Source organism: Pimephales promelas, chromosome 13 (genome assembly GCF_988280905.1).
Source record: "Pimephales promelas chromosome 13, fPimPro1.hap1.1, whole genome shotgun sequence".
NCBI classification, from domain to species: Eukaryota; Metazoa; Chordata; class Actinopteri; order Cypriniformes; family Leuciscidae; genus Pimephales; species Pimephales promelas.
This window is the reverse complement of record NC_142781.1, coordinates 30,209,239-30,234,358: the sequence shown is the minus strand read 5'-3', so window position 1 is coordinate 30,234,358 and position 25,120 is coordinate 30,209,239. Positions and strand designations below refer to the sequence as shown.

The window sequence follows — 25,120 nt, the reverse complement described above, 5'->3', positions numbered from 1 at the left end:
TATCATGTATACACTAATACTTTTTTGTTTGAAAACGCAAATCTCTCCGTTTTGGCCTTCCATCCACATTCCACACCGATACAATGTTTTTGTTAGGGCTGGGACAAAAAAATTGATGCATCGCAATTCATGGATCGATTCCATTTTTTCCCGAATGCATAATCGTACTTCTCTCTCGAATTGATTCTGAGCTTAGATTTTAACAGCAGATGGCGCTCTAGGCTAGTTTTTAACCACATACAAATGCTTATGAAGAAGAGGGTGCGTTCGGCTGAGTCTGAGAATACACTTGCACCTCAGAATGCTTTTATGACGCAAATTTAATGTAAACAGCCCAATGCAAACACCCTTGTAAGTCGCTTCAACCTTTTCAAACTGTATAAATGATTATTTTATAGAAGGTTCAAGTGGTGTGTAAGGCATTGGACGCCAGCAGAGTATGGCTGTTTCTAAAGCATGCAGTGCCATCTGCTGTTAAAAACTGATCACAATGCATTCAGAAAAAATTGGAATCGATCCAGAATAATTTCTCGATTCACGATACATCGATTTATTGTCCCAGCCGTAGTTTTTGTCCTGTGAAAACTGAGCTTTTTGTGGATGCATTTGAAAATGGTGTTTTCGCAAAAAACGGACTGTGACTGAAAACGATGACGCACGTTTAGTCACGTGACGCACGTTAAGCCGAAAAGCATGCATGTTTATACTGCTATCGTGCCTGTTATGTGCTATTGACTTTCACACTGTTGCAAAATATGTTACTTTGTAAACTCTTCACAAATCACAATTGCAATTTACTTACAATTGATGTCCTGTGGCAAAACATGAGAGCAGTTGTGTTTTAGACCAAACATATAGTGGTGATGAGTGCGAACTGGATGTATCAGATATTCAGCTAAATAAAAAGATCTTGCCAGAAGAACAGCATGAAAACTTTATCTGCTCCGTCTGTATCATCTCAGTGAGCTTTTTACACATGCACACTAAGTGTGGGTGAGAAACTTTTGGAAAATCCTAGTGCGGACGGAGAGAATTTTGAAACGAAAATGCTGTTTTAAAATGTATCCAGATTAATGTGGACATAGCCTTAGCAGTTATGTAAGAGTCGGAGTGAGCAAAGCTGGGAACTTTCTACCAATACAAGTAACAATGTGCTGTAAAACTAAATGCTTTACCCGAAAATACCACATCCGTCTTCCCTAGTGCCAACAATCATAACTGCACACATTTCTCTTTCAGAGTGTGTGTGTGTGAGAGAGAGAGGTACAGCTAGGGGAGGGGTGGAGGTGCAGGCAGGTTTGTGTTACCTTCATGATGGCGGTAGTAGTAGGCATAGTGACTCCCTCGCCCTAGGATGGGACACATGCACAGGAGCCAGGAGCAGACAGAACGGCGGGACACACGCCAACAACGCGCCAAAGAGAGAGACAGAGAGAGGAAAAGCCAAGGAGTACCAAACGCAGCAAGAAAGAGAAAAAGCGCCATAAGCAAGTGGTCAGTCTGTCTGCTGACACAAACTCAAGAGATGAGTAAATATGTCAATCAATTTCCAAGCCCCAAAATTTGTTTCCAGAACCCTCATGACCACTTCTAGACCGTATCTACACCAGAGTTTGGATGATGAACAGCACAGCTACTCCAGTTATCTACCATATATTAGAGCCTGACGATAAAGGATTTTCAAGGCCGATAGCGATACAAATATTTATTAGTTTTAAAATCCGATATTCCGATATATCGGCCGATATTTTTTTTTTTTTTTTCAGAAACGCGCAACAAAACATTAACAGATTTCCCTAACATTAGTTATTTGTAGTTATTTATGAGTTTTTACTAAAATAATATGATAATGCATTTTAAAAAAGAAACTTGTTTCTTTTATTGTCACAACATCAAAATATATTAAAGTTCTGATAAATAAAATAATAATTAGTCCCTACATTGCCTTACAAGCTACTTGCTACCTGGATCAGCAGGTTGCAGGATGTGTGGTGTGTTATACATGGGTGTTGCCAAAAGGGACGGTGTAGAGTGCCCTCAGGTGGACAAACTATACAACTCCAACACTCACGACATGGTTGACGCGTGTTTCGTACGTTTTTATTTTATTTTTGAAACATTCATTTATCGGCCATTATAACTGCCGATACCGATAGTTTGGAAAATGCTAATATCGGCCTGCCGATAAATCGGTCTGGCTCTAATATATATATATATATTCATTCAAGCACTTTATTTGTCCCCAGGGGGAAATTTGAAGGCACATTACAGTAGCTTACATAAGCACATTGCTCAACCAACACTACATACCACATATCATTAAAAAAACTAAAAACCTTTATATAAAAAATTTATATATAAATAAATATGGAAGATAGCTGGAGTAGCTGTGTATTTTGCCATAATTTTATATTACATGAGCTATTACAGCCCATGTAAAATAAAATGATGGAAATGGATTTGTTTTAATGTTTTCATTGTAGGCATCCTTGAGTTTTTGCAGTTGCAATGAGAAACCAGTCCCTTCCAGTGTAGAGACGGTGTCATTACACATCAGGAGAGTTTCCGCTCAACTCTTTGCAGTTAAAAAGCATTGGTTATAAACTCAGTGACAGGGTTAGTTGTGGGTCATAGCGGGGGAACAGTATGCAAGCAGCAGTTAGACTGAGAGACAGCGTTAGTGAGGTTTAGGTCTAGATGATGCGAATTTCCAACTCTTAAAAAAAAAACATCAACTCCACTGAAACTAAGGTGTATTTTAAGGGTTCTCGCTAACTGACTATACAGCGGTCCAGTGACTGAACTCAATTGTTGGCCACAGCTCTACTCATGCGTGAATGTCAGTGGGCAATTGGTGGGCTACTCTTCATAGCTGTCACATCAGTGCAACTGAAACTCTAGCGCAGGCTTAAATGAGCATGACTGATCTATGAACAGCTCTGCTACCATTATCTAATACACAAAAGCCTCTGTTTCTGCTCTAATTTTCCTTGTAAATGGATGTGATGTCATTCTGTATGTTTGTGTGTGTCACCTGGGCTCAGTTCAACCAGGTAGGGCAGTTTCTCAGGAGGAATGGATCCCTGCTGCCCCATCCTGGTGTCAGGCTTACGTCCTTTCCTTGGAACGTAGTCTGGAGGACGCTTTTTCAGCTGGAATACTAAGGCCTCTGTAAAATGGACAGTTTTGATGTAATAGCACATTCAAATCAACAGGGGGTGGTATAAGCTGGTGTAAATGAGAGGCTGTTTATTATCTAACTCCTTTAAATGCAATTTTAGCAATTTAAACATGCAAGAATGCATAACTAACATAGTGTTTCCACATCTACATTGCAAAATTTTTCAAGAAATGACAGCAGAATAAGTAATGGTGTGTTTTGCTGACCTTTATCACTGGTCCAGTCTCTGAGGATCTGCAGAGGGCAATCGGTGTCATCTAGGATAGTCTCCTTCACTTGTTTATCATTTGCATGAATCACCTGCGCAAAGTGAACATGCACACACTTTAAGGGCCAAATCTACTAAACAGGGCAATTTAGCATGAGTGTGCAATCCCATAAAAGCACAGATGGGAGTGGAAATTTCTGACGACACAAATTAAAGAACACAGACTCATCCGTATAATTTCCATAATGACCAATGCAATCTACCAAGAGCAGCGCAAATTAGCATCTGGTTTAAAGACATGCTATTTTAGGGTGGTAAATAATGGTGCATATACCCATAAAATGACTAGCATAAACCTTTGTAAGTTACACCTAGCATGATTCATTTAAATACTCTCCTCCCATAAATTTTGCATCTGAAACAAATGCATTATATTCAATGAGGTCACCCACAAAAATAAACCTGTCATGCTTTTTCAGCGCTAATTTTAAAGAATTTTGTAAATCTGGCCCTAATAGTTTAAAAATACAATTTCGGTGCCCAGAGAACTAATAAAGTTTGACTTATTTGGCAAAGCACAGTAATATTTCAGTTTGCACTCTAGGCAGGCAGCAAACACCTGTTTTAGTGACAGATACACACTCCCTGCCACGATTTAACAGCAGCTTTCTGGACAAGCCGTGTATGTAATTAAAACTGGCCAGAGTGATGGGATAAGATCACGATGGCACACTTCTCTCAGAAACTCTCAATGTGATTGGCTGAGATGACGGCTGAAAAGAGCTGTGACCAAGGGCGCAGGCAGCCCAAGGTTGACACTTTTGTATCAGCGATGTTTGTCATGTGTTGACAGCAGAGATTAGACCGCCCACTTCGAGCTCTTCCTGCTCTCCTCCTCTACACTTCCTCCTCATCCCCACGTATATATCTCTCGCAGCATACAGCACAACACAATTCAATTACTCTCAGCTGAAGAGGTGAAGCAGATGCCAGCTCCTGGCTTTAATCTGGAAGATAAATCATGCAGTGGCTTGATGAAATATGAGTGATGAAATATGCTGGATTTGGTCACTGGAAGATGAGGGGATCCACAGAGAGAGACAGACATGGAAGGGATGTTGAATCTGATTAATAACTCAGAATCACATGGTTTCAATTATGAAGAAAGTTCCAAAGATTTCATCAAAAGGTCCATCCTTAATAAAATTCTAAATATGGCCTTACATGTTCATTAACTACATATTTAGGCTAACCTCAGCTGTTTTATTAGGAATTTTTTCTTATTTATTAAAAACGTCTTAATAAATTGTTAATTTATTCATTTAATTATTTATCAAAATAGGGATCTTTTATTATTTTATTATTAATTCTAAACATTTTTTACTTAGAAAAGTTCAGCGCTCACATTTATTTAAGTGAATCATATACTTTTTAAGTTTAATAATCATATTAGGGCGTATTGCGATTCTTGTTTTCCATCCTCAGATTTAAGCCCTCTTATAACGATAATTAAGACTTTTACTGCACCATTTAAGATATTTAGGACTTGGCATTAAATTTGATACAACTGAAACAAACTTTTTAAGAACCTGCAGGGACCATTTATATAAATTAACACATAAATACAAGTGAATTTAGGCATCACAACATTATAACAGTATAGTATGAAAAATGAATATAAATTGGGAGATTTGTTAAAGATTACATTAACAGTGTTACATTCATACATTTAGCAGATGCCTTTATCCCAAGTGCTTTATAAAAGAACAAAACATTTAACAATATTGTTTCATAATATATATATATATATATATATATATATATATAATAATGAAAAAATTTAATATATATGTTAGTTATTATTAGTGTTTTTAGAGATGAATTAAGTGAGCACTAGATGACAGCAAAGGTAATCTAAATGTAAAAATAGAGAGAAATGAGCACACATAATTTAATATCCAACATAGTCTCTGATTGATACTGATTAAATCATTACATTTATAATATCGGCAGGATAACAATAGAATACCAACATATGACGCTTTTCGCTCCGTTTTCCATTGCAGACAGTACCGCCACAAATAGTACCCGGTCGTCATAGCGACGCCTTTCGTTCCTCGTTGCCCCATCAAGCTCTCGCTGGATCCTCTCTTCGGCAACCAAACAAAGGAAAGACTGCACCTCCTTGTTTGACCACGGCGTATTCTTCCGAGTTACCATAATAATAATAGTAGTACGTTTAGAAACTATCTCAGGCCAAACTATTTAAAAATAGCGGGGATATTCTGGATACTCCATCTGGCGCGTGCAATGATGACGCAGTGAATGGTGACGATTCTCAGCAGTCTGCATTGTTTTCACGTCACATTATAGTACCGGCTTAGCTCGCTCAGAACCTCGCCGGAGGTGATACTAAAAAAAGTACCTAAAGTGCTAAACCAAACAAAGGAGAGCAGAGCCGAGTCAAGCGGAGCTGGTACTGTGTAGTGGAAAAGCGCCAATATTGTGCATCCCTCCATTCTACCATATTTAATATTGCATATCACCTCACCTGGGCGATGCAGTAATCTCTAGGGTTTTCCTTCTCCAGACCATATTTCTCCAGAGCCTCAGCCACAGCAAAGTCAGCCATATCAGTAGTTGAGAGCAGAATGGTCTTGTAGGGAATGTTGGGCTTTAGACTATCGGCGTAGATCCTCAGAGTCCCTCCTAAATGAGAGAGATAATGTCAAAGAGAATTAAGAACTAATAGTCCGTAGATTAGCAGTAGACTGATACATTGGCGAAGCCAATTAATCAGATGATACTTGGCTTTTGCAGATTATCAGAATTGGCTGATAATCATGCATATTAACACCTACCTTGAGTCAGCTCCAAAGGCAGACCAATATTGGCATGGCCAATTACTTGGCCAATACTCAGCATTTATGTCAGTTTAAAAACCAGTCAATGTACGAACAGAATTTTGCTCCTAAAACACCGTCCTATATTCTGAAAAATCATTTTAGTTGTGCCCAATGTGCACACACAGTGTGAGAACTCAAACATCCCCAACACAGGGGTCTAAACCCCACCACGTGCCTCTAACCATTTCACACAGTGCTTAACTCTTGCCGGACGGGGTGAATGTGATGACTTACTGGGAGACTTTTTATGTGTGTCACATTGAGGACTTAACCTCTGGTCTAAACCCTCAGTAGCAGACATACGTTATTATCCTGATTACATAAGCTCGGAAAATCTAAATTTTCATGTCTGCCCAGAACAGAAAGGCTATTTTTGGTGTTGGTGTAAACAGAGCTAGAATATAAAGTTTTATGTTGAGGCCTGAAACGGTTTTCCAATTGAAAGTAGGTGGTTCTTTGGCAAAAGATCCCAACAAGTATAATGGACCTGCCAGGGTTCTGGTTTGGTGCTCTCATTATAAAATTACAGTTTACGGTATGCCATGGAGACATACTGCTGACATCATAGCTCATGGATGAAAAACAAACAGAAAGGACTTTTTTTTTGGACCAAATGATTTCTGAGAGAAACAAGCAAGCAGCCATCTTTAGAAATTTGTCTTAAAACATCTGTTTTTGCAGTAGCTCTGTATATTTCTATGGCATCGATCTCGAAAACTAATTAGCTGATGAAGAGGATTTACTTATTGGAGAGTTGACAAAAGTTATCATGAGCATTGTAATGTTTGAAGCGGATGTAATAACACATGTCAGTAGACCGGAAAGATTTTAAAACGAGCGGTTTGTTCATAAAGCAGGGAAAACAAACATGATTTAGTACTGAGAGGTGGCTTTATGTGCGCACACATTGGGTGGGAACACAAACTCTATGGGAATGAGTAAAATTATGCGCAAATTCAACCGTGTGTCGCTGTCGGAAAGGTCATGAGAGAGCAAGAAAGCGCAGCTGGTACAATCTATCTATTCAGTGGAAAATTAGCAATATTTCAGTGTCAATATATATTGAAAAATCAGTACCACTTTATATTAAGTGGCTTTAAGTACTATGTACTTGCATTTAAAAATAAGTACAATGTACTTATTGTGCTGATGTTGAATAGTAAATCACTTTTGCTGCTATTGAGGTGTGATATGGGTACGGTTAGGGACAGGTGTGGTGGTATGGGTAGGTTTAAGGGTGGGTTTAAGTGTAAGGGATGGGTCAACTGTGTAATTACATGCTGGTATTTTTAAAATATAAGTACAATGTAAAAACATGTATGTACACAATAAGTCCATTGTATCAAATTATTCATTTCAATGTAAGTACATGGTAGTTAAAGCCACTTAATATAAAGTGGGACCGAAAAATCTATATTATTACAACATCACATTGCACTTAGTTTATTATGTCAGAAGCCTTTTTAAATGACTACAATTGAAAAATGTATATTTTCAAATTCAATCCGCAAAAATGGCTGGTAGGAGTGTTGTTTGTGTTGCCAGAAAAACAAAATTGTTTCAATAATTGGTCTTAAGACTTCCATATGCAAATAAGCTCCATCATGACTGGCTAGCCTCTTCGCAAGCAAAAGGATTAACAATGGACTCTACTGAATGATCTGCTATGTAAATACAGGTGGTGATATGTCACTGTAGAAAATGTTTACGTATGCCGTACAAACCTGAGTCCGGTCGACCATCTCCGCTGCGGAATTCCTGCATCCTCTTCTCGAGCTTCTGCTGTCGTCTCCTCTTCATCACCACCTCGGGGTTAGAAATAGTCCGTGTAAAACTGGTCTCTGGCATGTCTTTATAAACCTCAGCAGCCAACCTGGAGTCTCTATAAAGAAGAAGGTTAAAGAAGGTCACAGAAATTAGTTATACAGTACAAAACCACACACAGAGAGAAACCAAAAATGTGAAAAAATTGGTTTTTAAGATGCTCTTATACGATTTACCCACAAACTGAGTCTTACTAAAATCCCTTTAAAACGACTATTGCCTTTATGTGCCCGTCTATCATACAAGGTAAATCATAATCCTCACCCATCCTCACGGTTCAGCGTGTGATCATCTCCATCTGGAATTCTAGCAAAGGCCTCCTTCTCCCTCTTCTTCTCTTTCTTCTTCTCCTTCTTAGACAGTGTTCTTTTGAAGTTCTGGATCACCCCTTCCTTCTCCTTTTCAGGGCCATTTGTCAGTGCTCTCTGGTGGAGAGATCGAGAGGAAAGAAAGAGAGATGTTAAGAAAAACTGCAGAGGGATATCAAGTAGAGTAGGTTATGGCTAGAGCCACATGGATTCTATTAGGAACGAATAGTAGAATTAATCCAGAAAATGTTTATGTTAAATGTCCATGTTTATTTGTTCTTCCCTTATTGGAACTATATTCCGAATAAACATTTAAAATTTAAAATGTTAACATTTAAAATTTAAAATGTTAACATTTAAAATTAAACTGTAAAATTTGAATATTAACTTTCAATTTTATATTGCTTTTTAGTTTTAGTAACTTTAAAATATTTCTACATTAACTTTTATTATAGTACTAGCGGTTAACAGTTAACAATATTATTTATTTTTTATTTCATATTTTAATTATTTTTAAATAATCTTTTGCATTATTAACTTTTATTTTTAGTTAAAGGGGGTGCAAGTCTAATGCTGAATTATGTGAAACAATGCGTTTCTATTGATTTCAGTTCTAAACACAGCTGTGATTTTGCAATGCATCATAGGAAACACTTCAGAATTTGTTACAGAGGGATTTCAAAATATTACATTATGAATGAATAATAAAAGGCCAAAGTAAGGATTGCAGAGTTCATATTCAAGCATCCTGAACAAGTTACTCTACAAGAGAGCAGCCAGACAGATGTCACGCCACTTCAACTCTACATCATCAAATGGTTGAGCTGAGAGCAACTGAATAGTTAATTTTATGAACGTTGATATAAAATCGATCCGTCATAAATTACTGACTTGAACCACTATTTGCACGCTCCTGGTTACACTTATTCGCCTTGTTTTGCAACATAGTTTTTTTTTTGTGAACGTGTGAGATTTCAGAGTCATTAGCTGTTATAGATTAACTACAAAAATAACAAAGTGCTGTAAAAAGTAAAGCTATTTGAGTTACAAACCAGTGTGTTAATGATTAAGATAATAAATTAAAATAATATACCAAGTACCAGTCTGCAATACAGGCTGTTTTTGTACAGCTAAAATAACTATATGCAAATGACACCAAAAGTCGCGTGAATTCAAGTTATAATTAACCAGATCCACTCTTATGTTAAAACTAAGACGGATAGCAAAATGCATAATAAAACAATGACACTGGTATCTTCTCATCCTGAAAAGTTACCAAGTTTTATTGGACAAACAGTTGCCACAAGCACTTATGTTGATGACTCAAACATACAGTACCACGTTTAGGAGGGTGGAATCCAACTTCAGTTCGGACTGAGCAATCAAACCAAGTGTGAAAACAGCCTTAAACGCAGAAAATTGTTGGGATCTACCGCCCACACACCTAAACACACACATTCTTGCAGACTCAGACAGACCTAGCTCTGAGTTTATGTCTCTTTGGGGAGTATTGCTGCACACAACACTAAGAGCCACTGAAGTGAAGAGAGAGAGAGAGACAGATGGAGTAAAACGAAAAAGAAAAAAAAGAAGAATTGATCTGCTCCAGTTAAGTGAGGAAATGAAGTGTCTGCTGATGCCTGTGTTTGTATGTCCTGAGAGGGTTTTTAAGTGACGTGCATTGGGCAGGCTTGCGGAGAAGATGGTTTTAGGGCCCGTCTGAACAGCGGGGGACTAAAAAAGCTGTTCCAACATAACCAAGAGCAGAAACCTCAACAGGAACAAACACAGACACCCTTAGTGAATCATTGCAAATCTGCAGCTCCTGCATTCAAGCAGAACAAACCAAAGTAACAAGCTCTGTGAAAGGGAGTCAGCCTGGTCTCTCCCTCTCATCCACGTTTCCTCACCTTAGGCATGATGTCATTCTCGTTCTTGAGAACGAAGCGGCCCTCCCTGTCGTCTTTGTTCCAGTTCAGCTGTACGACCAGTGGTTTCTCGTCCAAGTCCAGTTTCCTCTCTTCTATCACAGAGACAGATTGTGCCAGTCAGAAATTCACCTCTCTATAGACTTTAATCAGAGTAGACTAGTGTTGTCACGGTACCAAAATTTCAGTATTCGGTACCGATACCAGTTAAAATTCACGGTTCTCGGTACCAATTTCGGTACCAAAGCTTAGTTTAAATTTACATATATTTAAGTGTTTATCACGGTTACAAGTATGGAAACTGTACATTCGTATTATAAACACTTTAGAAAAAGATTAGATAAAATGACCTAAAATAAACAATAGTATACACGAACACATTTTTAAAGTTGTTTGTAAAGTTTTAATCCATTATTTATTTAATGCACAATGAATTAAGTGAACAAACATGAACAATCAGGTGTTTGTAATAAATAACATTTTCAAACATTAATTAATGTTGTAAAAATATATTGTTCACTCAATGTGTTGATAACTAAGTAATGTTTATGAATGGTATCTTTGTAGCATTACCATAAAACATGTTTTATTTGACTTGACTGTCCTTTTATTAATCTAAAACTGCATTCATATTTAATTTTAAAAAGGCTTTTTAAACCTGCTGAGTTATAAAGGCAAGAATACGCCTAGAACTGGCACTGACATGACAATACTAATACCATAGTACTCTGGTGTCGGGTAGATACTACTGTGCTCATGTAACCTACTCGTAAAACTACCCCGAAAGCACTTTAGAGGCCGTTCACATGTCGCGCGTGTTTTTTAATTATATTTTTGCGCGTGCTTATTCTTTCCAAAGCGCTTGCTCTCACGCGGCGTCTGTCGTTGCTATGCAACGCCAACGAGTTTTTATTAGGAGCGCGCATGCCTCGCGCCTATATTTGAAATCGCGAATTTTCATGTAATCGGCCTCTTATGGCAACGTGACATTAGCCTAATCCAAAATATTTCCATATGTGGCTCTTTCCTCCTTTCGTTTCAACAAGTGGATTCAGAGAGAGAGAGCCATATCAGCGTTATGAAGAGGACGCAACTGTGCACGTTTCAGACATCGCGTCTAGAACAGAACTGGATTAACCTGGTACTCGGTACCTAGAAAAGCTGGTACCGTAACATTTTTTTTTTTAGTACCGACTTGGTACCGAAGTACCGAGTTTTTTGACAACACTAGAGTAGACTGAAACGAAAGTGAGGCTAAGTCCAAAGGGGTCTCACTCTTTTTTTTTAATCATTGCATTTAATTGAATGGGATATTACTCAAAAAAGTGATTCAAAAGTGTTTACAGAAATTTGCTCTGCTCATGTTTTGTGAATAACTCAAAGTTGGGTTATTTAGGGATATTTTGTGAATTGCAGATAATTTTATCCACTGCAAACTTGAAGATAGTTACATGTATTGAATGGACAAGAACTAAACCTAGTGCTTGGGATTCAATACAATATTACAATAGACCTTATTCAGAGCAGCGCCATGACAGGTATGAAAGTGAGGCTGTGAGGAATAGACTTACCGTGTTTCCAATGGCATCCGCAGTAAAAAGCTGAATAAAGCTCCTAGATTACTTACAATTTTCCACAGCTTATATTGTCAGGAGTTTTTTGTCTAAGATTTCTAGGAAATATATTTTTCCAGTGTTTCACGAAAACACATTAAATAACAGTACAGCCCATTGAAGAGATGCAAGTCTATCCCTCACAGCCTCGCTTTCATTCTCATTAAAAATCAAAGATGGCGCTGCCGTGAATAAGGCGCATACAATATTTATTTATAAACCACATTTAAAAACAACCAAGTACAAAACAATCCTCGATAGTCTCTAATCAGTGACATAGCAACAAAAAAAAGGTTTTCCTGAAATATCATATATGCAAAAATAATATTATAGTGTTTTCTAAAAATAAAAGGAAGAGCAAATATGAAATTTGCCATCAAATGCAACCAGAAAAACTGAAATTTAAAGTATCCAACACCATGCAATGTTTTATGAACTACATGAAATCGAGATTGCACTGCTAAGTGTTCTTTCAAAAACATTTTAAAAAAATATTACCGACCCCAAACGTTTAAATGGTAATGTATGTTTCATGAAAAATTAAATAAATAAATTATTAATTACTACTTGTTGCTTCTGACAGTATTATTTGTAAAAAGTCATAAAATGGCATCATCATGGGGTGTTTTTTATGGGTGTTCTCATGACTCACCGCCACTGACGTGGACCTCATAGAGGGAGTATTTAGGAGAAGACAGCATCCTCATGTCGGGTCTGAACTTCTCTGCCAGTGTCTCGATCACATCCTGCGTGGTGGCCGTGCTGGACACCCGGATACACTTTGTAGCGAAGTTTCCCGCCACGCGGTCCTGGAAGTAAAAGCGCATCACGCCATGGAACTCCAAGTCCTGAAAGAAGAAAAAGAATACAACAATAAGTTCATGCAGTTTCAACTTCAACATTAAGATTCACATTCAGCCTGCCGCAAAAGATCATCTCTTGCCCATCTGCGGTTAACTCTAGCAGTAGGCTACATCCGTACCATCTCTGTTGTGTGAAAAAACGAGCAACTCTGTGTGGCAACATTAAACTCGTAACCTGCAGCGGAGGCTGATATTTGAGCTGGCCGAGCAGGATGTATGTGGGACAAGAGGACAGCAGCCTTAGGACAACAGTGAAGACGTACTTGAAGAAGCCTTTGTGTCTGTATAATAGAGGAGCAGGCTATCAGCATACACCAATATTGTCTGATTATACCTCAGCAATACGAGCATCTCATCTCGATGAGCTGTAATGTCACACCACGGATACACAACACAATCACACACTGTGCGCTGTTGTTTCTGGACACACCCGAACACACGCCTGCTTGTGTCTTACAGATGAGATTTCTGGACCCACAGGCTCATGAAGTTATATTTAGCAAAAAATAAAAAATAAACAATGTATTCAAATTGTCCAGCACAGACATATGAAAGCTATTTTGTGAGATGAGTTTTGAACAGACAAGCCCCAGTCAAATAACTATAATGATGCCATACAATCAAATGCATACATTCGGTCATAAAGGAAAAGTAGATAAAAAAAATGACATGAAATTGCCGTTGCAATGCATTTAACTCCTATAATATGACACACTTCTTAGTTAAACAGCAGGAACTTCGTACTGTAGTGTTCATAAGGATTTGATTTGAGGCTGACCAATGAATTTCCCTGACTTTTTCAAGATCTTTCCAATCGTTTATACAGATAAACATTGAATATATGAAGAGTTCAGATGCAAAAGCCTCTAAGTTTGAAATTTTCTTCTAGAATGATCATTTTTATCAAGCTTGTATATTTAGTAGTTCAGTAATTTCACTTAAATGATAATTAATAGGTAATCTTCATTGCCATTTAAGCTTGATAAAAATGATCATTCTAGAAGAAAATTTCAAATGGCACTTAGAGGCTTTTGCATCTGAACTCCTCATAAGTCATATATATAAATTAAATAAACACATGATATATTTTATTTCTTTATTTATTCTTCAACAGCCTCTTTAGAAAAACAAGGTGCCTTGATGTCTTAAAGCCCCCACTAAGCAAGGAACATCGACTCTTATGCAGTGGAGGGAAACAAAGGAAACAAAGGCTCATTTTGGAGCATAATAAACACACAAAACACAGATAAGGGAAAACATTTTGGGATTCTAATTCCTGAAACGTGAATGTGTGTGCGAGAGGTGTGTCTTCAAACATCAAGAGGACAAACACCATGGCAACCAGAACAATGAATGTCAGGAGAGTCACCATGTGTTTCCTCAAAACACAAAGGGTTATTTCCTGGCAGGTTTAGTGTGTAAACCGACTTCAGCCGGTTTGATTACATCTGTAACAAAAGGCCTAATAAAGAAATAATCAACTAGCATTAGAGCCAGACCGATTTATCGGCAGACTGATATTATCGGCCGATATTAGGCATTTTCCAAACTATCGGAATCTGCAGTTATAATGGCCGATAAATTAATATTTCAAAACTAAAATAAAAACGGACGAAACACGCTTCAACCATGTCATGAGTGTTGGCGTTGTATAGTTTGTCCACCAGAGGGCACTCTACACCGTTCCTGTTGGCAAAACTCGTGTATAACGCACCACACGTCCTGCAACTTGCAGATCCAGGTTGCAGGTAGCTTATAAGGCAACGTAGGGACTAATTATTATATATATTTTGATGTTCCTCTGTTCTGTTGTGACAAGTTTCTTTTTAAAATGCATTATATTATTTTAGTTGAGACTCATAAATAACTACAAATAACTAATGTTAGGGAAATCTGTTATGTTTTGTTGTGCGCTTCTGGAATTTTTTTCTTTTTTAAATATCGGCCGATATATCGGAATATCGGATCTTAAAACCAACAAATATTTGTATCGGTATCGGCCTTCAAAATCCTTTATCGGTCGGGCTCTAACTAGCATTACAGTGAATTTACCAGTTATGGGCTGTTGCAAGACACAATCACGATAAAATTAAATATAAAAATTAATAATAAAATAAAATGATTTTTTTTTATTAAATAATAATGAAATCACTTAATTTCTTAAATCACGAAAACTCAATTTTTTAAAAATAAATTAATCAGATTTTAGAACTAGAACAGTTCAGTTTTTTCATGCTGGATTGTAACTAGACTTCATCGAGTTCAATTATCTTGCACACACAGACACAGGAAGACAGCAAAACCCACTCTTCGGCTTCACACAAGAATGTCTTTGAAGCGTGGTAAGAGGGTTTGCTGATGAAAAGGAGACATATGAGAGCTACGGCTGACTGTTTGCCCCCCGTCGTCCCACCTTTGACCTGGGAACTCTAAACCCTGCTGGAGAAAACTCATCCCAGCTTTATCATCATGCATACAGAGGGACGCACAGTCTGAAGCCCTGCACTGTGCTGTGGAGCTCATAAATCAGTTATGGGGCGAGGAGCGGCCTTTCATCTCTTATCCATTTGAATTTAAGGAATTCTAAAGTTGAGTCCAAACTTCCATTCAGGCTGCTATCATCAGGCTTGTCTGCGGAGGACCATAAATATGTCAACTGTCACTGCTTTCAGCATATGGAAAAACACGTGTGGAGCAACTGGAAAAATATCAGAGGTGGAATTTTAAAAATTCCCCAAAACCTTGACGATACATGATCCATCCAGGGAAGCTGGGTCCCTCGGTGGTGGTTAAACTCCAGTTTTTCACGCATTACTTTTTTACAGAGGTGGAAACTGCACATTTGCTTTAAAAAAAAATAAACGCTCTATGCATTGACAGACCCTTTCAGGCACAGTCAAAAAAAATAAAAATAAAATTACATTTGCAGGGAAGTGCCTGATTTAAGAAATGGTGAAATCATACCAGCAGGGGGCGACGACAGGTTATTACAGCCTTCATGCAAATCACCAGACAGTTTGACAACAACAAGCTTATGAGCTCATAGGTCCATCTCATAAGTATAATAAAACATGTCAGTGGGGAATTTCGGTCAAGCTTGTGGCGACCCGACCTGACGATCACTCCCAGGAAAACTCAAAACACATGTTAGTGCAGCCACCTCCCAATTCACACACCAGAAAGCATTTTAAAAGCATTTATCTTCCCTGAAAGTGGCGTTTAGTGACAACGACAATTAAAAAATTTCAGATAAAAAAAAAAAATGTGAGTGATTTGCATTTAAATGTGGTTCCTGTGATGTTCTGGGTGATTTCTAACTTGTATGCAGTAGATGCTTGAATTCAAAGACACATCATTTAGTTTATGTGTTCCCTGGGAACTGCATTTAGCATTGTTAGTTTCATTCTACACTGCTTATCTGCACTAAAATACCTTGTTCAAAACAGCCTGTATAAGCAATAATAATAGTGATGCTTGCCTTCACCAGTAGGCTAGAAAAAAAAAGGTCGTCATCAGTATGAAACAATAGTGGAGAATGCAAACAGGCTAATCTGCTCACCACACCGTGTATGACTTAACATTTCCATGTACCAAACTGACAGTTCTGAACATTGAGATAGGACTGAGTCAACAACTTCAGCTGCAACATCTACATACAAGAATAGCCCTAAAGACCACAGGGTCAGTGTTCAACTCTGCTCGAGCGCAATTAGCATACTAATAGCCCAGCTCCGCTCTGTTCTTGTCTCCTGCCTATCAATCTCCATTAAGAGAAACACAAACCAATCACTTGCAACACCAGCAGGCCTCGGTTGCCTACTCTAGTGATCAGTTTAAAGGGAAAATTCAGTCATAATATACTCACCCTCATGGTATTTCAAACCTGTATGAATTTCTTTCTTCTGCTGAACACAAAATATGATATTCTGAATTGACAAATGTTGGTAACCAAAAGGGACCCCATTGCCGAACTCAACTGTTTGGTTACCAACATTCTTCAAAATATCTTGTTTTGTGTTCAGCAGAAGAAAGAAACTCATGGAGGATTTAAAACAACTTGAGGGTGAGTAAATTATGACCGAATTTTCATTTTAGGGTGGAGTATCCCCCCAACTGTTCTGCCAGAACTAGTTACTGTATAAAATTCCTATTTCCTATCAAAGAAAACAATGTTTGAAACAAAAGTAGGGATGCACAATAAATCAGGACCATATTACTGACCTTTTGTTCAATGTTGGTATTTAAAGCGTTTAAAGTGTATTTTCAGATTTTGGACAACTTTTGCTGTCATGTATCTCATTACATCATCTTAAATACATAGTATTAAATAATAACAACCATATTTTATACATTAATACATTATAATGCTGTGATAGCTAAATAGACTTCAGCATCACAAAATTGATATTTTTAACAAAATAGTAGACTTTTAATATTAGCCATAATAAAAATATAATTTTTATTTAAAATTAAAAATTGTCACTACAAGTCATGTCGTAATTAACATTTATTTTATTTTATTTATGATTTATTTTCATGTCGTAATTAACATTCATTTAATAACATTTATTTAACTTGATATTTAAAAATGTAGGCGAAATTAGAAAATAATAGAACTAGATAATTTAGTAAAAGTCTTAACAACTAACAAATTAACATATGGCCACCCGTTATTAGTAACTTTTCCTGTCCAGACAAACGACAGTGTGATGCATACAGAGGTTTCTGCCAAACACAACAGAGGTCACTTACATATATACAGTAGCAAAAACAGGCTGTTCAATTCTAAAAAAATAGTCAGTTTTATTGTGCAAGAAACCTTGACTAACATTATAAGTATACTTCAAAGAAAAATATAAAATGTTACAACCAGATACAATATGTCCCCTTTAATGTTCAGATAATTAAACCCTAGTAAAGTACCAGAGAGGTCAGTGGGGCCGTATTAAGTTGGTTTAAAAATGCAGTTAAGCAGAGAAAGCACATTCCTGCGTACGCACCTTTCACCTCTGACAGAGGCTGATCCCGGGGGAAATCAATGTGTTCAACAGGTCTCTGACCTGGATTAATGGAGTGGTGTGTTCAGAAGGGCAGCGTTAACCCCACGTCAGCAGGACACCTCGCTCGCAGAGATAGAGGATAAATTCCCACCACACCAGACAAGCGTTTCGCTGATTTTACCCCCCAGAGAAAATGTCTGGGCCTGCAGAACAAACTATTGAAATTATGTAGTCCCACAGTCATTAAATTCAAACTTTTGCTCTTTAACAAAAGCAATTGGAGTTAAAAAGGAAGCAACTGCTTTAGCTGTCCCAAATCAGATGAGGAAAGACCAAAGCAGAAGTTGAACATCTATTTACATTGAGTTTACAGAAAACAAGCAGCAAAACACTATGTAAACAACACTCTGAAGCCTTATAAACACACATACTGTACAGAGAGAGATGGAGAGTGAGATAAGCTAAGAATGTCAACCCAATATGAACGGGACCGCAGCGCAGACAGAGAGAGAGAGGTTTGTCCTCTTCCTTATCTGACTCCTTTAGTTCGGTCTCTGAGGGAAAGAGAGCTGTCCAATGTCATATCACACCACATTTTATTTCAAAAACTGAGAGGTGACATTTCAGGCAAAGGCAGTTTTCAAAGCATTGCACGTCATTTTTAGTGTTAGCAATTGTTCTATGCAACACAAGTCACAGGAAGGGTGGAGCAATGATGGATAATGAACAAGCTTCTGTATAAATCCACAAAGCAGTGTATAATTAATATATATAATATTTTATTTTAATTTAAAAAAAAAATATATATATATATATATATATAAAATATTTTATTTTAATTAAAATATTTTATATATATTTTAATTACATTTAAATAAAATAATATTTAATAAAAATAAGTTAGGCAATGCTATAAATCATATCTAAAATAAAATAAAGAAATTAATTGTTTGGCTAATACTAGAATAATATATACTATCTCAATTCAAAAATGGTTGTCATTTAAAGGAGTATATTTTTACATACAATTTTTAAGAATATTCATATATTAAACATTTTTTTTTAATTGCCGATGGGTGAAGAGCTTGTAACAAAACATAAAAAACATGCCCTTCCCTGACTTTCAATGTTGTCTATGAAAGCCTGTAGAAAATCAAACGGATGTGACCTCTCATCCATTTCTTTCTGTACTGTAATGTCATTGTCATGGAAAGAAACTGGATTAATTCAAACTATAGCCTCACATGGTCATAGTCGTCTATAGTCTCAAATATACTTGATAATCAAATTATCATAACAGAGCCATTTGTTGCATTAATTTAACTGTCAAAATGATGCCGGTGAATTGCAGAGCTCATCCAAATCACTCTGATCAGATGCTTTCTTAACTGCGGTTTTCTCACCGCTGTCATTTCTGTGTTTATTTTGTTATTGAGAGGACAGTGCATAAAGTTAAAAGTATATCAATGCAAAGGTATTTCCAACTTGTTTTTACTTCTAAGTGTATCTGGGCTTTGAATCATGTTCAGTCTCTTGTATGTTACAGTGAGTGTGCATGAGTGTGAGCATGAGCAGTAAGTTGCTGATTGCAGTTCACTTACCAGCCACTGGTGTTGTGGCTCTGAATTCCACATATAGCCTCTGTAAGTTACTTTTTATTCTAGTCAAACAAAGATATCAACTATCAGCCTCAACTTAGTTTATCAGTGACATCTCCACCCACATATATCTCCCGATTAGTCATTTCTATCTATGAAACTATTACAGCACTGTTTCTGGTATAGTGATTCACACACACCCATAATGCTTCATTCAGTGTGGTGGATGTAGTAACCGGTTTACTCCACAGAGGCCGGGTGAGGGTTTATTCACAAGTCTGTGACAGAGTTGTCAGATAAACAATGAGCCATGGATGAGGTAAGCGTGTGGAAATGCAAAACATGTGACATCATAGGAAGATTAACGCCACAGGACCACAGCGACAGATCTATAATCACAGGTTTAAAAGTTGGTGTGTGTGCTTTTTAAAACACAGCTGAGAGCCGAAAAGTGTTTTTTAAATCAAAATGGACATTTCTAGAGAAAAATTACCCAGTAAAGCTACTATTTTTCTTGATATGAAAGAAACCAGCATCACCTGAGCCAACTATTAGGGACGCATATTTAGAGACAGGCCTATAGATTTTACTTTGTAAAATTAGTCATTGAAATAAATGTATAGCCAAAAATAAATAAATAAATACGTGTTGCTCAGCCTGTATCCTGGCATAAAAAAAATTTATATAAGGACTGATTTGGGGGGGAAAAAAGTCCTGATATTATAATTTAGCAGCTATAGCTGCTTTCAACTTCCCAAACACATAATAGATTATATATACACACATATACATGTTTAGAGTCATTTAGTAAAATGTCTGAACTAATAATGATGACAAACATGAACCAAGGGCAAATGCAAAGGCTAACAACACAAAATGAGGACGACGAAGTGGACACATCTGTTCAATCTGACATCAAACCAGCACTGTTCAGTTCTCTATGGAGCCCTAAACGAATGTGACAGAGAGCTGAGAGCACGAAACTTAGAAAGATGCTGCTTTGAGAGCACCCACATATTACAAATAACCAGAGAATGGGAACAGAGGGTAGAGAAGAGAGGTTGGAACAGTTGGTGTGTGAAGTCGGGTCATGGAGAGTGAGAGGACTTCTGTTACTTTCATGTTTTAACCGACATTACTTGTGCGTTATCGTTCTCCAAAGCCCTGAGCCTGTGGGACTGTCCTGATTAACTCTAAACTCTAAGTGAACTTCCCTCTTTACACACAGCTCTAACTAAGACACCACATTCTGAAATTCAAGACACAGAGGTAATGATTGACTAGTTTAAAAAACTGCCAAATGGGGCCAATGGTGTGCAATTGGAGGGGGGGATTATCTTTTTATGGATTACTTCACCTTTAAAACTAAGGAAAATAAACAAGTAATCTTCTGTGTTCCGCACAGTCGTGTCTACACAGCTTTTAAAGTATAGTCAACCAATGATGAGCGCGGACCAAAGACCATGAGAGAATGATATGCTTTCTTTGTGTACTGTTCTTGGCACATTGTGTTGTAAGGCTGGGTAAAAAAATATCGATTTCTCGATATTAATCGATTCTCGTTTTTACTAAACCGATATCGATTCTTAAACCTCAAGAATCGATTAGTCATCCTGTTTTCATTTGATGAATGAATGGAACATTGTAGCGCGTATCCTATCCAATATATCGAAATAATCTTTGTGCTTTGTTACTATTATTATGAAATAAAGTCTCAAATTTCGAATTAGGTCCATTTTCTTACGAAATTCAAAAACATAAATAGCGTTTTGGCACTTGACACTAAAACTCTGAAAACTTGAATTTTTTCTCACACAGTCATTTTTATTTTGGGGGAACGATCCACGATACATATGTCACTATCCACGATATGTATTGTTGCATTTTTGTATTGCAATATATTGTGGCACACTATATTGTTACACCTCTAATAGGTGACTATATTGGCATCAGGCAATATCATTACTTTTGACCATTATCGTCAGTCTGAATCAAACAAAATTCAAAAAATATTCAGTTTATAATTCCAAATTACATCTTTTCTATAACTGATTAAAAATGTGTCCATGTATCAAAGCATAAATTCAAGATAAATGATAAAAAATACATATTTTGCATATTGTACATATTTAAAATATTGGCCATGGTATTGGTCCTAATAAACTTAATTATCAGACATCGGTAAAAAGTTGAATATTGGTGCATCCCTAAGTACAGTAAGCATTTCTCCATTCAGCTTCTGTCAGAGATAACAAAGCTTTATTGCAGACACAGCAAGATCTTTTTTTTGCCACATGATATGAATATTCATAAAGACGTAAACACACGCTAATATCCCTATACACAACAAAATGACACTGCAAGTAAGATTATTCAATAAAGCAATGATGCCAAAGCCAATTATCTAGTTTAAAATCACGCTGCGCTCAATGTTCTCAGACGCAGTAAGAGCATCTTTCTTGAGATTTTTAAACCTCACACTTTACAAGCTCCATCAATTCTTTATGCGTCCAAGCATCTTAAAGTAAAATGCTGAGCTAAACGAGACTGTCTCCACTCGGTCCAGAGAGGACTGTGAATTTCTGATGGAAATAGACCATGTCCAGCTATAAACAACCTGCTTGCATCCCAGAATAGAAACATATTTAAGCATCCTGATGGTTTGCCCTGCTGGCAGCTGGCAGATCTGGCCGTGAGCTCGTGGTGAAGATGCTGTTACGGTGAACGGGACGCTCTCAGAACAGTGATCCACTGATAACAACGCCTCTTATATCACCATCCTGAGAGAAAAAGCTTAAAGAACTCTAGAAAACTTTAGTGTATTTTCACTTTAGGACTGCACACAATCTCAGCCTTATGTAATGTATAAGGAAAAGAAGAAAAAAAAAAGACAGAAACATGCCGGCTACACGTAAATACCATGTTATTGGACTGATTATTAGGTATTTAAGAACACTACAGAAGTGTTTTCCACCTAATTTCACTCACAGCAGTAGTGGGAAAAGAATTCATAAACAGGCCGGCAGAGCAGACTCCTGCTGATTGGACCAGCATTCGTTTTGACCAGCGTTCAAGGCGGGAAGACTAATCCTGATGCCGTCTGAGCTGCTGTTAGCAGGAGTGTGTATGTGCCTCATGACACGCTCCAATGCACACCAGTCACATGACCACTCACCGGTCTTCCATGGGGTCTCATGTTCTTTTGCGTTTATCCATCCAAACAAACAGGTCCATTCAAAACAATGACGGGGTTTAGATTTGGAAGAGTGGGCAAATTTGTGGGTTATTTTGTTATTTTATAGTTTATTAGTACTTCTGTGGTATGGCATAGAAAAAGACTACATGCAAGATCATCTTACAAACAGTGATCCTTTGAAAATTGGGTCATATACAAGTGAATATTCCGTCATGTCCCGACTCCTGAAGCGAGTGTGTATTATCCCCTTGCACAACACATTTTGAGAGAAGAGATGGAAGATGCGGCACCGCTGAACACTCACGTTGTTTGTAAAATTGCATCTAAAAGAATGATTTAATTTTTATAATCTGTCTGGAATGGATTACGATTGCGGGAATATACCGCATTATAAATGGGAGACCTGCAGGAAGAATTGGGGAGACCTGATAGAATTACGCTCAATATTCGCAATCCCGCGGCGAAATTCGAGCCCTGGAATAATAACAATAATACTAATATGCAAGAAATATTGCAAACTAATATTGATAATAATTATTAATAATTTAATTTTAATACTACCGATCCCGGCCTGAATTCTGACTTGTGATGCAGCCTGAATCACAATCACACACTGTTCGTTTGTTGGCCAGAGGAGAACTGGCACCCTGACTGAGCCTTGTTTATCCCAAGAGCTTTTTTTTTTTTTCTCCATTCTGTCACCTGATGGAGTTTGGCGTCATTGCCACTGTCCCTGCAGAACTGCTTTATAGATGAAATGAACTAATTTAATAATTGATGATCTTTACAACTGACCTGAATCAACACTGAACTGACTTCAGCTGAACAACAGCCGAAATGCATAATTTTCCTCTGTTATCATCACTGTGAAGCTGCTTTGAAACAATCTGTTTAGTATGAAGCACTATATAAATAAAGACTTGGATAATCCATAACAATTATTATTATTAATAATAATGAGGAAAGAAAACAAAATCCTACACAAGAAGTGATGTAATTCCAAAAAACCGTCTTACTCTTGACAGTGCATCATGTGATAAAATCTAATTTTGTGCAAGATAAAGCATCTTTTGTGTATTGGTCAATCCAACTAAGTGGTAATTAGTTTTGTTTCCCCAGGACATGAAAACGTTGGGCTAACCAACCAATTAATTTGGATAATCTCTGTAAAAAGTAAATCTCTTAATCTATCAAATCAGCGTGACTCAAGTCCTGACAGCACAGCAGAGACCACCTGTTCCTCCGTATATTAAAACACTGTAAGTGTGTTTGTGTTAGCCTGGGCTAAAAACTCAGCTGCTAGAAAGACCAATGTCACACTTTCTTGCAACAGAATAACACATCTGGGTCTCCATCTGTCACTCCAATCTCTGAAAACACACACATGACAAGCACATACACACTGTCTAGGACTTTCCCCCCAGAAACTTCTAGATACATGTAACCAGTTCACGTCACGCACACTGTTGTGGGGTCAGTGTAGAATATAACATGCTTGTGTGTGCCGTTTTCTATTAACAAAGGATTTAGAACAACCACATGACTAGTATGACAACACCACTGCATGCAGATGAGGCCAGGCCAGCTTGGCCAATCAGCTCAGAGCTGCACGCCTGCTAAGCCAATAACGGGACAGTATTTTTCCCTTCACCTCATCCAGGTCTAGCTGCTTGAGATGGGAGTGGCTTTGAGCCAAACACAGTCCTGTTAAATCTGATTAGCAGCTTGTTTGTGTAGCAGGATTAGGCATTCCTCGTGGTCCGGCCCCTTTGCGGTTCGGTTTGAAAGCTTGAGGACGCGTGTGAGAATTAAGAGGTAACCGCGTTAATAATGCACGGTTGACCACACCCTTCCTCCATGATCTCCACACGATAGACTATTTAAAATCAGAGATGAAGGTAGGGCTGCGCTTATCCACCCATACAACAAGAGCAAGCTGGCAAAAAAGTAAGAGAACAGACTAGACAGCATTTTAATTTGAATGCAAATAAGGGATAGAAGGAATGGTCACCAGGAACTTAACATGACATATTTGCAACATACTTGACTATGTCTATCACTCGCTGCCTCGTTTTCCTTTGTGGCCATTTAAATTTGCTGTCTAAGAAGGAAGGTGCTATGTTTGATATGAAGTGCTTGATGAGAGATGCATCTTTAATCGGTGGACATTCACTACCAAACATAATTTTTTGGAAACAGGGCATCCCTTCCCCCCCAACATCAAGAATCCAATAATGGCCTTGTGCCCTCATGTTCAATAAAAACACAGTGCTTGCACAGCATTAACTCAGAGTTCAGTAGGATCTGCATTCAACCCCATCAGACATTACCACACAAGCATGAAAACATATTTCTTGAACACAACCTCAGCATATTAAAATGATTATTTGCCATCACAAGAACAAACAGCATTTTAAAATATATTCAATCTCTCCCCGCAAGTTGCCAGCCACCGCTAGCATTTTTGATCATTTTGATCTGCTTATTTCATTTGT

General features: G+C 37.5%; 1 protein-coding gene across 14 annotated transcripts in view; it reads right to left on the bottom strand.

The window, feature by feature from the left end:
• afdna (afadin, adherens junction formation factor a) overlaps positions 1-25,120 on the bottom strand; it is a 119,516-nt gene that overhangs the window by 56,386 nt on the left and 38,010 nt on the right. For 9 of the 14 annotated variants that reach the window (XM_039692996.2, XM_039692986.2, XM_039692995.2 and 6 more), the window contains exons 2-9: positions 12,621-12,816; positions 10,338-10,450; positions 8,384-8,544; positions 8,020-8,177; positions 5,941-6,098; positions 3,388-3,481; positions 3,035-3,169; positions 1,308-1,349 (exon numbers count right to left, since the gene is read on the bottom strand). In XM_039692996.2, coding sequence (XP_039548930.2) covers positions 1,308-1,349; positions 3,035-3,169; positions 3,388-3,481; positions 5,941-6,098; positions 8,020-8,177; positions 8,384-8,544; positions 10,338-10,450; positions 12,621-12,816 — 1,057 coding nt within the window. The remainder of the gene's footprint in view (positions 1-1,307; positions 1,350-3,034; positions 3,170-3,387; positions 3,482-5,940; positions 6,099-8,019; positions 8,178-8,383; positions 8,545-10,337; positions 10,451-12,620; positions 12,817-25,120) is intronic. The other 5 variants (XM_039692987.2, XM_039693002.2, XM_039692998.2 and 2 more) reach the window with 2 other exon arrangements.